The sequence below is a fragment of the Amphiura filiformis genome, chromosome 20, assembly GCF_039555335.1.
Source record: "Amphiura filiformis chromosome 20, Afil_fr2py, whole genome shotgun sequence".
In the NCBI taxonomy this organism is placed as follows: Eukaryota; Metazoa; Echinodermata; class Ophiuroidea; order Amphilepidida; family Amphiuridae; genus Amphiura; species Amphiura filiformis.
In genome coordinates, this window is record NC_092647.1 from 64,249,473 (window position 1) to 64,266,792 (window position 17,320).

The 17,320-nt window shown below is 36.6% G+C and overlaps 1 protein-coding gene across 1 annotated transcript in view; it reads right to left on the minus strand.

The window, feature by feature from the left end:
• LOC140142545 (interleukin enhancer-binding factor 2 homolog) overlaps positions 1-17,320 on the minus strand; it is a gene marked incomplete at its 5' end in the record, with an annotated part of 86,112 nt that overhangs the window by 4,519 nt on the left and 64,273 nt on the right. Inside the window, 1 exon segment of the mRNA XM_072164540.1 lies at positions 13,630-13,781. Within this exon segment, the coding sequence (XP_072020641.1) occupies positions 13,630-13,781 (152 nt within the window).

The following is a 17,320-nucleotide window of genomic DNA, read 5'->3' on the forward strand; positions in this document are numbered from 1 at the left end:
TAATTGCACAACTTAAAGATGGGAAGCTTCCAATTGCAGAAATCAAGGTTTTCTCGGAAAAAAGGGTTATTCATCTTCAGTGAAAGCATGAATAACATGACACCGTCGGATTATAAAATAGATAATGTGGACTAAATGTAATGAGATACACAGACTTTAGGAAGTGGTGAGCGAGTATGAAAAACGCACCTGTTGATCAAACTTGGAATGAACTGCATTGATGCACGCATTATGTAATCGTTAATTTCTTCGCAACCAGTCAAGCGAATCAAATACATTTTTCGTATGTTATGCACAATAAAATGGGCTATACGCTACATTTTATATTTTTTGATTTTGATGTTTATTTCTCGAGTAACGTTCAATTTTATTCACTCGGTAATTTTTTCTGGGACACCCTGTATTCCTGTTTGTCCATTGTTTGTGCAGGATAACACAGCTGGGGAATTGGTAATTTTTGACTATCAAAACTACTTCTGTACCTACATTCCTTGTTTGTTGTCCCCTCTGCATACCGTTGTGTGTTTTATTTGTTTCAAGTTCCTTGCTCTCTTTTCAGTTATCATAATCATGTTTATGGTAAGGTGAAACTTTTCCAATAAGAGAACATTTAGCCACATAGATGTGTGCTACATGTAAACATTTTGAGACATACTCTATGTACAATGTGTCTGTAAGGCTCTCTTAATTACATATTGGCACAGGTATGTTGCAGAATATCCAAAGGGATTTATCTTGCACTTACACCATCAGTGTTATCACATTGGGAATGAAAATTAAACCAAATATGCTCATGTTATTAACCCATTTATCATCGAGACATGGAAATGAGGAGGGTTAAGGTAGACAGTGACAGTAGGAGAAAAAGAAAGATAACCTTTCCTACACCAATGTGTTATTAATGCTACTTCATGGCCTGAGATGCCACTGACAATAATGAGAATCAAGGGACGTACAGAAAGTGACATGGAATGACAGACGCCAGGTGGAATGACAGAAAGACAGTTTGGCCATGTTTCCACAACCACATCTAAAATGGAGAAGAACAGTTTTATACATTTTCTGCATTAGCACTTCTCTTCACCACCCTTCAGTGCCTCTATCTTATACCCCAAAATGCTAACTCCTCTAAAAGATCCTATGCTATTGTGTATGAAACCAGATATATGTGATGTCCAGACTTCTAACAGAAGTAGGTCATGTAGCTGACATAAAGGTAGTCATATCCATCTATGCTTGGTCAAGCCAATGACTGACTCACATGCTAAACTTATATTGCTCTATTAAACCGCTCTGCCATGCTCTGCATACTCTTGGTAATGGTTACGAGGTTGGCAACCGACCATTGCAACTGAATATTTCAGCACATTTTTATAAAAAGACGAACACTAAACCTGTGACTGGTTTGATCCTACCCTATCAGGCTTGCATTCATCTTTAATACTTGCCCCCCTCTCTTCCTTCTAAAATAATCAAGATGTTGGCCTACATTGTAGTATATATACATCAGGAAATGGTCTAGAAACTTCAAACATTGTGGTTATTTTATCAATAGATAATGAGGTTCTTCAAAAGCATCTTTTCCATATACTTTGATCCAGACCTACTGAAATGTCCATGCAATTTACTAGTTGATCCTACGCAGACAAGAACTTCATCTCCTTTTATATACAAAAAGCTTGTGTTACATACATTTTGTACACTTTACTCCTCCCAGAGGGGTCTGTCCAGTATGGCTTTGTAACAGGGCTATGCACCAAAATGGTCCAATTTATAATGCACACTTCAGTGACCTCCCTTCAACAATCACAGCTCAAAAGTTGACCGAAGTTGTTGGGTATGAGTTTTTGTATCCCGAGGTCATGCAGTGAATGTGAAGCATATTGAAGTAACAGAACTGTTGCACATCAGATGAAGATGTTAGAGATCCTATTACAGTACTGGCGCAGTATAGTCCCACCCCGTTTTGGGTGAACATTTTTCAAAATTGGGGGTGGGACTATACTCAATTTCAAAAAAATTTTATGCATTGAATTTGAATGCATTTTGAAATCATTAATAGATTATGACATGAATACCAAGTATCAATTTTCATATTAAAAATACAAAATATCTTGAATTTTTTTTAAATTTTTTTTTTTTTTAGGTCAACCATGAATGATCCTAACATTTAGGTCTAGGTCCTGGGACACTCCAAAGCCGAAAAAATAAATAACTTGCAAAAAAAAATAAAAACATTTGGGGTGGGACTTTACTCGAAGGTGGGACTTTACTCGCGCCAGCACGGTAATTGCATCTTACTCTTAGCATTCCACTTCAAGATGCAACTGCACCTCTCTTGTGTGGTTAGCTCTAATATTTAAACTAGAATCACAACTTTTAAACAGGCTCTGTCACTGGAACAGAATTGAAATCAAAGCTAGATTTCAACTGCTTAAAATATTCAGTACTTTGTCTAGTTTTGAAAAGTACTGATTCTTTACTTGCCTGGTTTTGAAGTTTTCCAATTTTAATAACTATATAATGCTTTTTTGATAATTATCTTTTTCAAAAGGAAATAAAATCTTGTAGTTGGGTACTAATATCACCGACATACTCCAATTGCATTGAATGCTACTTATCATTTATTTATGCGACTGCAAATCAAAAGCAGCGATGAAACATAAAAAAAGTCCATCCACGTTCTAGTCCTTGTTAAATTCAACAGACATTATCAAAGTTATTTGAATTTCATATCCAATGTTCTGATATACATACTATTCAAAAGGGATTAAAGCTTTTCAGACTTACTATTCAGAACTATAGTCACTCTAGTTGCTAATCATGAAAATGATACAGATGATGCGCCACTTGTCAAATCATAATGCATAAATTGGAACACAACCAACCATAATCCTTTCAGGTTCTTGTACTTTCCAATTATATTTGACCCAAATACATGCATTGGGCTATTCCAATTGAAATCCATATACCCCCTATGGAAAACATAACCTTAAGGGGGTACTACACCCCTGCCCAAATTTGTGCTTATTTTTGCATTTTTCTTAAAAATTATAGCGTATTGGGGACAAGTAAGATATGTATATTATAGGGGCAAGGACTACAACTACTGCACTGTAAATCTTATTTCAGCACAGACAACAGTTGTGGGGTTACGGTCAAAAATGAGGGAAAAACAGTATTTGATCAATAAATCAATAACTACTTGCTTTGAGTTGCTGAATTTTCAGTACAGTAGTTGTAGTCCTTGCCCCTATAATATACATATCTTACTTGTCACCAATGTGCTATAATTTTGAGAAAAATAAAAAAATAGGCATAAAATTGGCTAGGGTGTAGTACCCTTTAATCTTCCACATAATGTGTGAATTTCAAATGGGGATACCTGAATGGGTGGTTCCATTTGTAATCTACACCCACTGTATGGGAGATTAAGGTCATGTCTTCCATAGGGGGTGTATGGATTTCAACTGGAATAGCCCATTAGCACAAGGATAAGGATTAGCAATGTTTCATCTAGTCAAACAGAATGTGTTCAAATATAAAATATTATAAAACATTATTATAATTTGATTGTGAAAATTATCATTCATCCAGGTAATAATACCTACGAATGCTGCATACAGGATAGGATGTGAGATATTGCCACTAATAAAAGAAAGCTCAGTAAATCAGATTGTAATTTCAATATTCATAAAATTTTCTTCTAATATAAAATATGAATTATTACAACATCATATGAATTCTGACATTTTTGTTCAGTATTTTTCTGACATCGGGAGTAGAGTCAAGTCTCAAATACCACTTCATGTATTTATGGCAGTTATGAAACACTTTGGGTATAGATCAACAGATGTTCTATTCCTCAAGACTGACATGTCTCCTCCCAATGACAGAGCATTTTCATGGTTCTTCTGAGGAAAAAAAAGCAGTAATGTCAATTTAGTATATAAACACCTCAAAAGAAATAAGTCCCCCTCTGAACATGTCGTCATAACATTGTAAGGTTTCGTTTTGTACCAACAAAACTAACTTTGAAATAATCATATAAGTGTTTACTAAGTGCTGTGTGAAAATGAGAGATTTCCATGACTTCAGGGCTGAATGAGCCTAAATTGAAGACAAATATTGCCCTTTCCAAAAGTCACAAAGTAGGTCTATGCTTGTTAACTGCAAGGCGTATTGGGACAAGGAATGGAACTGACCATCTTACAACTCACTGTGCTGAACTCTGCACCAAGGGGATTTGCATGGCTGAATGATCAAGAATCGATACACATTACAGTAAATGTTCACTTGGTGAGGATTTTAAACTGCACTCAAACACATGTGGTTTTCCATTAGTAACAAGCCATGAATCAACTTTTGTAACAAGCATAGGCCTACTTTGTGACTTTTGAAAAGGGCAGTTTTGCCTTCAATTTAGGCTCATTCAGCCCTGAAGTCATGGAAATCTCTCATTTTCACACAGCACTTAGTAAACAGTCATATAATAATTTCAAAGTTAGTTTTGTTGGTACAAAATGAAACCTTACGATATTATGACGACATGTTCAGAGGGGGACTTATTTCTTTTGAGGTGTTTAGCTGTTATCAATTCAATTCAAACCTTTTAACAGTCAATACCCCAGCAAATGTTCACCAGGATTTGAAACCATGATCTTATGGGTCCAAGGTAAACTCACTTTTCCAATTATTATTATTTATTTATTTATTTCTTATTTAACCTGGGGTGATCAATCAATGTACTGGCACTGTTCTCCCTTGGTTCCCAGGTGCACCACATTCTACACATATCTAGCTCAGCTTCAGAGCCATGATATGATTCCTCAATCAAGTTGTTACCTTAAAAACAAAATGTGAAAACCATGACCTACCCTCTCTGTGCTGTTCTAGATGTGCCAGTGAATCAAGTGCCTCGGCTGGCAGCAGTCAATGAATATTTCGCAATCAGAGGGGAGGGGCAGTCTCGGGACCTGTGTGGATCAGAGGGTTTGTGCATGGTCACTACACTAGATTTTATGTCATATGCGCTGACACGGTCACAAAATATTTCTCGTTCAGAGTGAAGGACATGGTGAATGTGATCAGAGGGTTTGTACATGGTTTGTGCCCTAGTCGCCAGACTGGACTTATGCAGGCTCTGATTAAGAGCTTCATATCCTGCATTCAGCAGACAACAGCACTTTAAAATTGTAATAAATAATATTAGTGAGACAGATGTTGCTCTAGTATTCTTATTCTGATCATTTCTTGCCAATCAAGGCTTTCTAAAAACAGTTCATGTTCAAAAATCATTAATTAAAAACAACCGTCATAATATCAAATGAATAGTCTCCTGCAAAAGCCAAAAAAGAGCAACAGGAGGCAACCCACAAGAAGTCAAGTGCTGTAGAAGTCAGAATATGTAGACTGTCATCAAAGAGATATGATGGCTTTGAGGCAAAGATAATGACGCAAAGAAGCAATAATGCCAAATTTGACAGCCACATGACAACCAATACCTGCAACTTGATTTTATTTACATGTCAAGTGTGAAATAAGTCCTAAACATAGCTTTTCCCAAAAAAGGGTTCTTCAAAAAATAAGCAATAATTTAGTAACTGAAAATAGTGACGATGATGACCTATTTAGGATGATAAAATATGATTGATGTAATAATTTTTATCAAATTCAAATCATAAGGATGCACAGTCAATCATATTTTGACCTCAATTATCATATTTTATTGAGTGCTTCCTCCATGAAAATTGTCACAATTTTAATCATAGTGAAGTAGCATCCACCAACATTACAAGCCAGAATGGCCTCATCTTATTGGCAGAATTCAATAACCCTCATTTAACTATCATTGTTTTAAGTGTGACCTTAAGTTGTGGAGTATGAGTTTATGTACCCAACCATTCAAAGGTCATTCTATGAATGTACAAACATATTAGGGTTAATGAACTATGTCCTGATAGATGAGCATGTTAGCAATCGTAGTGTGGGGACATCTCTGCAGCTACCGGCAATCATTTGTAGCTCATTTCCACCAGATTTTTTGTCAGTCAGCAGCTGCATTTTGCAAATAAAATCCTAGATTCAGAGAATAATTGTGCCATCAGCTGGTCATGTACTTTCCGGGGATATGTGACAAGTCTTTAAAGAGTATGTGCAATACTGGTAAAACTGTTGATATGAGATAAAGTGCCTATTTTTTACACCTGCTTTAAAGTCTGTACACACAGGTCTTTTCATGCTCCATCATTGTTGGTGTTTTTATGTGAAAAAGAACAAATGATATCCTAAATAAACTACCTTTGTTAGTGTTTCATGATTATTTTGTTCACTGTTGATGTTTGTTTTAATTTTAAAATATATAGTCTCACTTTTTTCTGCTAAAAACCACATTTACTGCAAGCATTGATTGTCTCATATCCAACAGTAGACAGTAATATTGGCCACAGATGTGAGTATTATTTTTTAGCAATTCTACGAAAATAGCCTTTGAATGCAAAAACAAGATGACAAATGCAGAAATTTTTGTGACAACTTTTGGTATATATTACAAGTCCTCACAATTTATTTCCTGTCCTTTTTCAAGATTTTCTGAGAACTGTGTAACTCACGTTGCTGCGATCTTTTCTCTTGATATCCTCTTCTCATCTCCTTTGTGTCTTTATTGACACTCATATTGCATCCAACCTGCTTATTTTACTCAAAGCATTTCATCCCTTTCTTATCTGTCCATCTTTTCCATCTTTTCTCTACTTTATGTCTCATTTTTGAACTCATATTTAAACCAACCCAGTTATTTTATAAAAGTATTTCAACCTTTTCATTCTATGTCCATCTTTTCTACACATTCCAAATAGGTCTTCATAATGCTAGTACATCTTCCACATTTTTGTCAGAAAGAAAATGATGAATGATATCAATTAGCCTTGCTAGAAAGCACTAAATGGATGACATACCTAGATTGCAGATAGGTTTATATCATTTTTAACCGTCAATGGTGTAAAGCATGATATTTTGGTGGCATTAAAATTTCACATTTTGGAGAGAACACATGTTTCTGCAGCATGAAAAATTCACACAATATCTCTAACGACTTTCTTGCACTTGTTCCCGAGACAATCTTTTCAAAAAGCAATAAATAAATATGTAGGCTACAGTAAAAAATAAATCTATTGATACAAATTGATATAAAATTGGATCGATTGAGCCCATATTTATTTGTCGAGCTAGGAGTTAAAAAATATTGTACAAGACAAATTCGAGTCCAATATGGTAAAACTCATAGTGAGACCAATAAATATTGGGTATAGCTGTAGAGCATCCAAATTTATCATTATTATGTTTGGATCCCATATTTTCACACACATAATGATGATCAAAATTGCATATGGCATCACTTAGTGTATATCACATATTGTGCCAGAACTGTCAGTTGTAGCACTACAGTTTTGTCCACTCTGAAGTACAAAGTGACAACGCGCACGTATACAGCGCGTTAATAGTGCGTCAGGCTGCGTCTCTGCTGCAGGTATGCGTGCCTTCAAAGTCGGCACAATGTGTGCATCCGCGTCGGTACTTTGTACAACAGAGTAGACTGACTGTAGTGTCTCCCTACCTCAACCATCATCTATACTTGCCAACAGTAGAGGGGGTGAGACCATTTGGCATCACAGTTCATGCCATTTCCAACCTGTGTATTCGTTTAATAATCATAATGGGATCAAGCTAAATAGGGTGTTTGTCATTAAATTGATTCTAAGATGTAGCCAATTATAGTATTTCACTTCTTTTGTATTTTATTATTCTGAGCAACATTTAAATGACCATAACTTGAAAGCTGTAAGTGCAATTGTGATGGAGTTTTCATTGAAATAAAACACTGAAAATGGCACATACAAACAAATTTAAAACTGAATTTACATTTTTCTCAAAAAACAAGTCAAGTGGTATCTTACCAATGACTTCTTGCACATGAAGAGGGAAGGTGTCAAAACAACACAGCAACGTACAAACAAGACAAGGAGATCCATGCATCACTAACGTCACCTGTTTTACCATTTTATATTTTGCCTGTTATTCTTGTCATATGTTATTTGTTCTAACAATACACTGAACCTTTCAAATTATGTAACTTTTCCCTTGTGACATTATCATGTTCCTTTAATTTAGGACTGGATATTTACTTTCACTAAACAAACAATTGACACAAATATCACAAGCAATTGTAGCCATATTCTAGCGGCTATCACTCTCTCTACACAGAGCTAAATTAAGTGAAGTTCACCTTATATCGCTATGTCAACATGAGTTGAACACAATGTTAAATCCTCCTGATTTTCCAATTTATTTGAATGTCACATTACGTTTTTCAAGATGTGCTTCTCGCTCAGACTGAATTTGACTAGAGGTTTTAAAGGCGCAGTTTTTCTGTAAAGATGTGTTGTTTATTTGTCCGACAGCAGGGGTGAAATTAAGTGGGAGACAGGAGCCGTTTGGCCCCAGAAACTCTGGAACCGCCCCTGGTTCCATGTCAATTTTAGTTGACCAGGGGACTTTTCTCACAAAACTGGCCCCTGGATAGTGAACCAAAAATATCAAATTACAAGCAAATAGTGCTTATTTAACTCATCCAGCACATCTTTATTTTTATTGGCCCCTTGGTAATTGGAAATGGCCCTGGTTCTTCCAAATCTTGGTGAACCAGGGGCCACTTTTTTTGCCAAAGTGGCCCCTGGTTCAAGCTCTCTTATTTTCACCCTTGTCCGACAGTATCATGAATACTTCTAAAGCTGAATTTAAACTCAATAGCTGAGAATTATGATTTCATGGTAGCTGCTTAGAATTCAAAACAAAGAACGTAAAAATAAATGTGGTGCAATGAAACATTTCTACGTTTACAGTATAAAAGTATAATTTCAGGATCAGCCCAAAGAAAAGTGGCAGAAACTTCAGAACTCCGGGATACATTCACCTTCTAAAAAAAAAAATTATGCACTTCAAGTGTGTGTGTGTAAAATCAGACTAGTGGCTGCTAAACAAATCCCATCAACCCACATTAGCAGCAATATGATACACATAAGGTGTCCTTTACTAGACATAAGGTAAGTTAAGATTTCTTTCATGAGAGACGTATAACATTCCGTTGGAGACAAAACAAACACGCTGCAAAAAGCAAATTGGTCCCTAGCAGTCAGTCAGTGTGTACAGACATCTTCAATATTGGCATTACCTGTGCATCTCTATCATTGTATTACCTAATGGAATGAAGGGCTCTCATAGGGGCACCATTCTATGGGGGCACCATTCTAGATTGAAAGCGCATGTAACACCTCACATTGAATCATGGCAGTTGACGGAGCCCACATTTGAAGATAATAATGAAAATAGGGAAAAATGAAGAAAAAATAATAAGGATAATAATAATATAATTTGTCTCATTATATCACAGTTCTACATCTTTTTAAAGTGTCATACAAGCAGCTCTTTCACTTGTTTAAAAAAAAAAATTCATTTTTGATAATCATGACAGCTGCTCTGCTATGATGTGATGGGTTATGTATAGCTGGTTTTGTGCACTGCCCACTGATGGCAATCACAGGTTGGTTGGTTGGAAATTTTGGAAATTATGTATTTTTTAATTTCTACCTAAAAAGGTATTGGAAATGACAATTTTTTTTGTCTTTTTATTTCAGTGTGTTCTTCTTTTTTCATTTTTTTATAAACCCTGTACCTTAGACAAATTTAGTCTGCACTGACTATAGTCTGTCTTGTCGGTAAGTTGAGAGTAATGCCATGTTGGATTCTGCAGTGGCAGAATCATATCTTGCATGCTATCCTATACCCCTGGGGCGTAGAACAGCAATTTTTCTGTACGCTGGCGACGCAACTGCGTAAACGCACTGATTCCAATCTACCGCTGCGAAATCCAACATGGTGTACTCTAAACTTGAGACTATAGGCTAGATCTTCATGAAAGCCCTATTCACAGTTTTTGCAATGAACATACTGTCCCTAGAATGTAAGAAGACTTGTATGCACTATGGACCTCCTTGCATGTGTGCATCATGCATCACCTAGAGCTAGACTTAATGATAGCCTTGATTTCATTCAATACAATTTGTCTGTCAAACTACACATGTCGCCCAAGCTGACACAAAATCACTGTCTTTGACATATTCAATCAGTTCATGCTCTTTGCCTTCAAAACACACTATCTGGATGCAGGTGAGATGGCAACCAATTAGTTGCTAATCTCATTCATTCAATGTTTTTAGACTAATGGCTGGGGCGCCAAGTGTTGTAAGACAACGTTTTACTATTACATCTGCTTGTAACAACCAAATGCTAAAATCACACATTGTGTAAACATATTTTTTTATCATTCCCCTACATCTTGACAAAAGTAAGTTACGAATTAATGATAACTAAGTCTCAATTGATAGGATCCACAACTTGCCCGTCTATCAAGTCACAATTATTTAACCCCAATACATTTGTACATTCATTGAATGACCTTTTGGGTACAAAAACTCATCTGTAAAGGCACATTTCTTTAACCCCAATACAGTTGCACATTCATTGGATGCCCTTTGACAATATGGGTACAGAAATTCATACTCTGCAACTTGAGGTCAAATTTTGCACTATGATTGTTTAGTTGAGGTTATTGAACTATGCCATTGGGATGAGGCCATTGTGGTTCATTGTGTCTACTTGTGGACAGATATCCCAAATGGATTATATTTTGATTTTACCACTGTCACATCAGTTTGTCATTTCTATCTCTCTTTCCTGTCCAATTAAATTAGAATTAAGCTTTTTTAATCACCAAAACATTAAAAAAAGATGCACGATGGCGATGTAGTATGAATGATGCGGCTTGGAATGGTCAGGAAGAGACAAAGTACAAAATGGAGTAGTCTATAGGGGATTAAGAGACAGTGACAAAGCATGAAAGGGCATCCGTCCAGGGAACATGCTTGAGAGCATGTTGAGTGCCTGGATATGGCTCCCTTAAAGTGACTGTTTTCAATAACCAAGCTTTTCCATCTACGATCTACACACAAGAGAATCGTCATGGTAACATTCCATTTCATGCAAACAGTATGATACACAATGGCCTCATCCCAATGCCATAATTCAATAACCTCAATTAAACAATCATAGAGCAAAATTTGACCTTAAGTTGCAGAGTAGAGTTTGTGTACCCAAATTTTCAAAGGTCATCCAATGAATGTGCAACTGTATTGGGGTTAAAGAAATGTGCCCTTACAGATGAGCATGTTGTGGATCCTAGTGACAGTAATTTTGCTCTGTTTCTATTCATTATTGATTTTTGATTTTATCATTGTACAAAAGGAAAGTGATGCTTTTTGTAAGGCTAAAAATAAATAATGCTAATGCTAAGCCCATGGCAGTTTAAAAAAATAAATGCCAAATGAGGGTTTTTTAAAACTTTGAACTAAGATGTCATTTTTGAGTGTTCAAAAGTACACAGAATAAAATTGATTTACACATTTAAAGTACAAATATCAATTCATACACTCTTAGATAGCACGAACCAATCAGAGCAATTGTTAGAAAAATCCAAACCATGCATTGATTGTGTATATTGTGCACTACGCATACTACACGCAGTGCTTGCACACACGTTCGCGTTGCGTAGGCTTGATTCATTTTTGGGCGGGTTGATGAATTTATATTTGGTTTTGTTTTCCAATATTTTTAGTGATAATTTTGTTACTAAAACAGCAAAAATCACATGTTTTTTTCTTCTCATGTATGAAATAGGTTAATGAACGCAGATTACTTGTTGCTCAAGAAATTAGACAAAATAATGGACTTGCGCTGATGTTGATGCGTCTAATGCACTCCCTCCTTCGGGGCTCGTGCATTAGACGCATCAACATCAGCGCAAGTGTATTATTTTGTCTAATTTATCTCCCAACAAGTAATACATGTTCATTAACCTATAATTGTTTTATACTAAACAATGAGACTATCAAATCAAGTAAATTTTTTTCAAGATATGTCTCAGAATTTCATGATTTCATGGCAAAAATTATTTTTAAAAAAGTAATAATTGGCTTTGTCAGCTGACATGGATGCGCTAAGAAAAACGAACCTGCGCGCGGGCTTTGAGACATAGCATTTTTAGCCTAAGATTAGAAAATAATACAAGGGGTTAGTACAAGGACCCATCTGCAATAGCTGCCAGATGTCATATATTAGATATGTAGAATGTACAATACAGAATGGAGACATTACCAAATGTCTATAGGGCAGCTATTGCAGATAGGACTTCTTTGCATAAACCCGTCCAAATAGATTATTCATTGGATTGTGTTAATGGGATTACAAAGTTGGTTTCATTTTCATGGTTTTATGGCTGAATGGCATCAGGAAGCTTTCATTTTCAACTGAAGTCATAAATAAATAAAATATCAAACATTAAAGGAAACGTCTGGTTATGTTCCACTTGCCACTGAGCGGTGTGACACATGCACAATGCAGACAAGCAGACACAATCAAGGCTTGTCATTGGCCGATACATCATGCTGCTGCAGCAAGTGGTATGAAAGTCTGACAGGGGCATAAGTGGTACAAGTCAAAATGAAGAGCCAATATCTGGATGACTTATATTCATAGATTAAAGAGGTAGAGATAGTGTACCAAGCGGTTAAGTCCCTGTACTTTGTATACAACAAGAATCTTGCATATTCATGAGGGGCAATCATTCTTTACACATGTGTCCAACAAATCATGCACACCATGTTGCGTGCCTATCATAGAGCTGTATAAAGGGTTTCTTACAGTTCTACGATGCCTATGATAAGTTTACTGAGAACAGACGTCAAGACTGCGCTTTTATAATACGCCATAACATGAATGAGCGAATGATTGGCCCTCGTTACATCCTCATCCCCGCACTTTTCTCAAAAAAAGTTGGAGATTTTTATATCACTTGAAACCTCTGGCTACATAATGTTTATGTACAAAATATTTCTTGCAGATTAATTCGTTTAGCAAAGATATCGTGAAATTTGAATTTCGTTCTGGTGCACCAAAACGAAATTACAACGCATTGTCTATGGAGCAGTGTAATACACATAATCATGCATAACTCGCTAACGCAAAATCGGAATCAACTGAAATTTTGGGAATAGGTTTTTTTCGTGGATATCTAATGAAAAATGACATAAATAGAGGATGCTAGGATCACGAAATACTCCTTTAAGAGACGATGCTGGAATTAGCCACTTGCTCTTGATTAGTCAATACTTATATCCCCGTCATTCATGCCCTTAGGCTAATGAAAGTCAATGTTACGTTTAGCGTAACATTTTTTTCAAACCACAATGAGGCGACTTCTTCATTATTCATTATTTTGCAGGGTTTCATTATTTACAAAATAGCTGCCATTTCATCAACACTTGACGCACTTTTTGAAGGCATATGCACCACTTATAAATGGAAGGGCCTACACAAGTTCGGAATAGGTTGATTTATCATTGGCAAAATCCAAACGCGGGTGTGTACGCCAAACGTAACATTGACTTTCATTAGCCTTATACACAGAACATTCCCGTCATTCATGCCCTTCTACACAGAACATCAAGAGGTGCTTACCTAAGAGTCTTGGGATTCCATCACTTCATCACCATTCTCATCTCCCTCCTCCTCATCCTTGTCTTCCTCTTTGGTTTCTGTTGGAGGCTCGTAAGCTTTCTCACTGGGTGTAACCACCACACCATCCCAAACTGACATCTCTGTTGCTATGGCTAATGCAAATATAATGAAAAACAATTAAGAATATGCAAGTTAATTATGAAGCAGTGCACACATCACAGTTAGAATTTCATCACAAATCAGAGAATCAAATGTTGCAAAGATTATTGGAAAAAGATTTGTGTGAATCAAATGTTGATTCTTTAAAAAATCAGATAACAGCAGACAGTTTAAAGAGGAAGCCCCATCAGAGCAGTTCTTCTGGGGTGAACCAAACCTGCCTGGTTATCAAATTAATCAGTGATTTTGACAAGTGACTTATAGCTAATGTTGATATCATTTGTCTGGCAACATTTTCTTAACATGATCAGGGACATTTCACTCCCTGAAGGTTTGGTTCACCCCAGAAGAACTGCTCTGGCAGGGCTTAATTTCTCTTGAAGAATGAAATTCCTTCTCATTCATCCATTCATCCCTTCATTCATTTGAGAAACATAGAATCATAATTTTTGTAAATAAGTTACAAGGTGAATTTTCCCCTTGACAGAAAAAATAGGCTCTGAAGCTTACAGCACTGGCCCGGGGGTTGGGTACTCAGTACAAATAACCATACTCAAAATATTGGACCTGCCTGTCGTCTATCACACGGTAGAGGATAGTCAAAATAAAAATTCCTCTTGTTTATTCTCTAAATAAATAGTTGTTATTTATGGCATTTCTTATGTATGATGATCCAAAGAAGGCTCTAGGTACAAGTAAGCGATATTGATATTATATCAACGAAGTGCATTGTGGGTAATAAATGAGATATCATAGGTGGTATAAATAACACATTTCCTCTATTGCTGGCCATGTGAATGAAATGCGACTAGCTAGGAATTCCCATGACATTACTTGCCATTTACAGTTTCAACAACTTTAACCACACTCACCAAATACTTTGCTGCATACTATGTCCAAAAAGGAAAATGCAGACAATAAGTATTTTTTACACAGTGCCAAGCTCACAGCTATTGAAACACTGTGTGAGTTCCGATCTTTTATCTACCCTCGATATTACATACAACGCACCCTGTACTGAATAAATATTAAATTTGTTTATTTAAATACAATTTATTACACTGCCCACTGCATGGTGCAGGGTAGCCATTTAATCATGACATTGATATGTCTGTTCCTATGCTTAAATTGGTATCATTTTCAAAAAGAGGGACTGTCCCTGTTATAATATACTTTGGACACTCAAAAATAGGGACAGTCCCTCTTAGATACACACCACTGACATTAAGAAATTGTGTAACCTTCTGGTCCAGGTGGAATATCACATTTGATTGCACTTGTTGTAAGCACACCTTTACTGTATAACCTTCACCTTGGCCTTGGCCAAGATTTTTGCTGAACCATGAAATGGTATCAGGCTATATTAGTGTATGTTACTTACTAACTTACTTACTAACTTCCTTACCAACCTGTTGGTCTGAAATGGGCATATCTTTAAATGCCACTTAAAGGTGTGAACCCCCAAGTGGTGTCAAATGAAAGAGGAAGAGGTAATAAATAAAAATATTTTCCCACCCAGGGGTGGCACTCATAATAAGCCCTGGGCAATATTCATATGTGTCATTTTCATATCTCAAAATGCCAAGAAGGTATGTACCCCCGAGTGGTGTCAAATGAAAGAGAACGAAGTAAAGAATATAATAAAAATAATTTCCCCACCGGGGGTCACACTCCTTATAAGACCTGGGTCAATATTTATTTTTGGGGCCTTTTCATATATCTCCAAATGCCAAGGAGGTATGATCCCCCAAGTGGAATCAAACGAAAGAGAAAGAAGCAAAGAATGTATTAAAATTATTTTCCCCACCAGGGGCGACACTCCTCATAATACCCGGGTCAATATTCCTATTTTGGGTCCTTTTCCATATCTCGAAATCTCAAGAAGATATGACACCCCAAGTGGTGTCAAATGAGAGAGAAAAAAGTAAAGAATAGAATAAAAGTAATTTTCCTACCGGGATGACACTCCTTGTCAGACCTGGGCCAATATTTATATTGTGGGTCCTTTTTATATCTTGAAATACCAAGAAGACATGACTTCCAAGTGGAGTCAAATGAACAAGATAAAAAGTACAGAATATAATAGAAACTAGACTTAGCTGTGGTCTAAGACCACGAACACAGCCGTGTTGTGACCTCTTAATGACCTTTGACCCCAAAATATATGAAAACCCCATAGGCATTGGCTAATGTCAATGTATGCGTGCACGTGGCATTATTTTGACATGTTATTTGTGGCAGAAGGGGCATTTTGAAAGTTTTTCGTCTCAGACCGGAAGTGACCCCTTAATGACCTTTGACCCCAAATCTGTGTACACCCCATAAACACTGGGTAATAACAATGCATGTGTGTAAGTGGCATCACTGTCCTGAGTAATTTGTAGGAGAAGATGCATTTTAAAGGTAATTCGTTTTATACCGGAAATGACCCCTTAATGACCTTTGACCCCAAATAAAAAAATATCATATATACATTGGTTAAACACAATTCATGTGTGAACATACCATTACTCTCCTATGTTTTTCTTAGCTAATAAATTTTTTTGAAGATATTTCAATTTATACCGAAGTGGCCCCTTAATGACCTTTGACCCCAAATCTGTGTACACCCCATAGACACTGGGTAATTACAATGCATGTGTGCAAGTGGCATCTCTGTCCCACATAATTTGTGGAAGAAGATGCATTTTAAAGGTATTTCTTTTTATACCGGAAGTGACCCCTTAATGAGCTTTGACCCCAATTAAAAAAAATACCACATATACATTGTGTAACTGCAGATCATATGTGAACATACCGTTACTGCGCTATGTTTTACTTAGCTAATAAAAATTTGTGAAGGTTTTTCGTTTTATACCGGAAGTGACCCCTTAATGACCTTTGACCCCAAATCTGTGTACACCATATAGACACTGGTTAATAACAATGCATGTGTGCAAGTGGTGTCACTGTCGCACGTAATCTGTAGAAGATGCATTTTTAGTTGAAATCACGTTTTTGACCCCTATGACCCCTGCGTGACCTTTGACCCCACAAGTTTCATGTGACGTGTAGGGGCACGGTCAATGATCATTGTGACCAGGTTAGGTCAAAATCGATGTAAGCATGTGAGTGCTAGAGCAAATGTAATGGTTGACAGAAAGAAGAAAGAAGAAAGAAAGAAAGAACCTGTAAGAAAAAAGACACAGCCGTGACTAACGCCACGGCTGTGTAATAATTTTCCCCACCTGGGGTGCTGCTCCTCATAAGACTCTGGTAAATATTCCTATTTTGGGTCTCTATCTTGAAATGCCAAGAAGGTGTGACACCCGGGTGACAGGAATACAACAATATAGTGCCGAAGCCACATGGTTCAGCTATGGTGCGGTAACCAGTCTAGTTTAAAACACTTCTGAATGGCCCTGCATTGTGGGTAATATGGGGTCATCAAAGGTGGGATAAAGAACACATTTCTTCCATTGATGGTCATGTGACACGCTGGGAATATTACTTGCCATTTAAAAGACTGACAGTTCTAACCAAGCTCATGCAT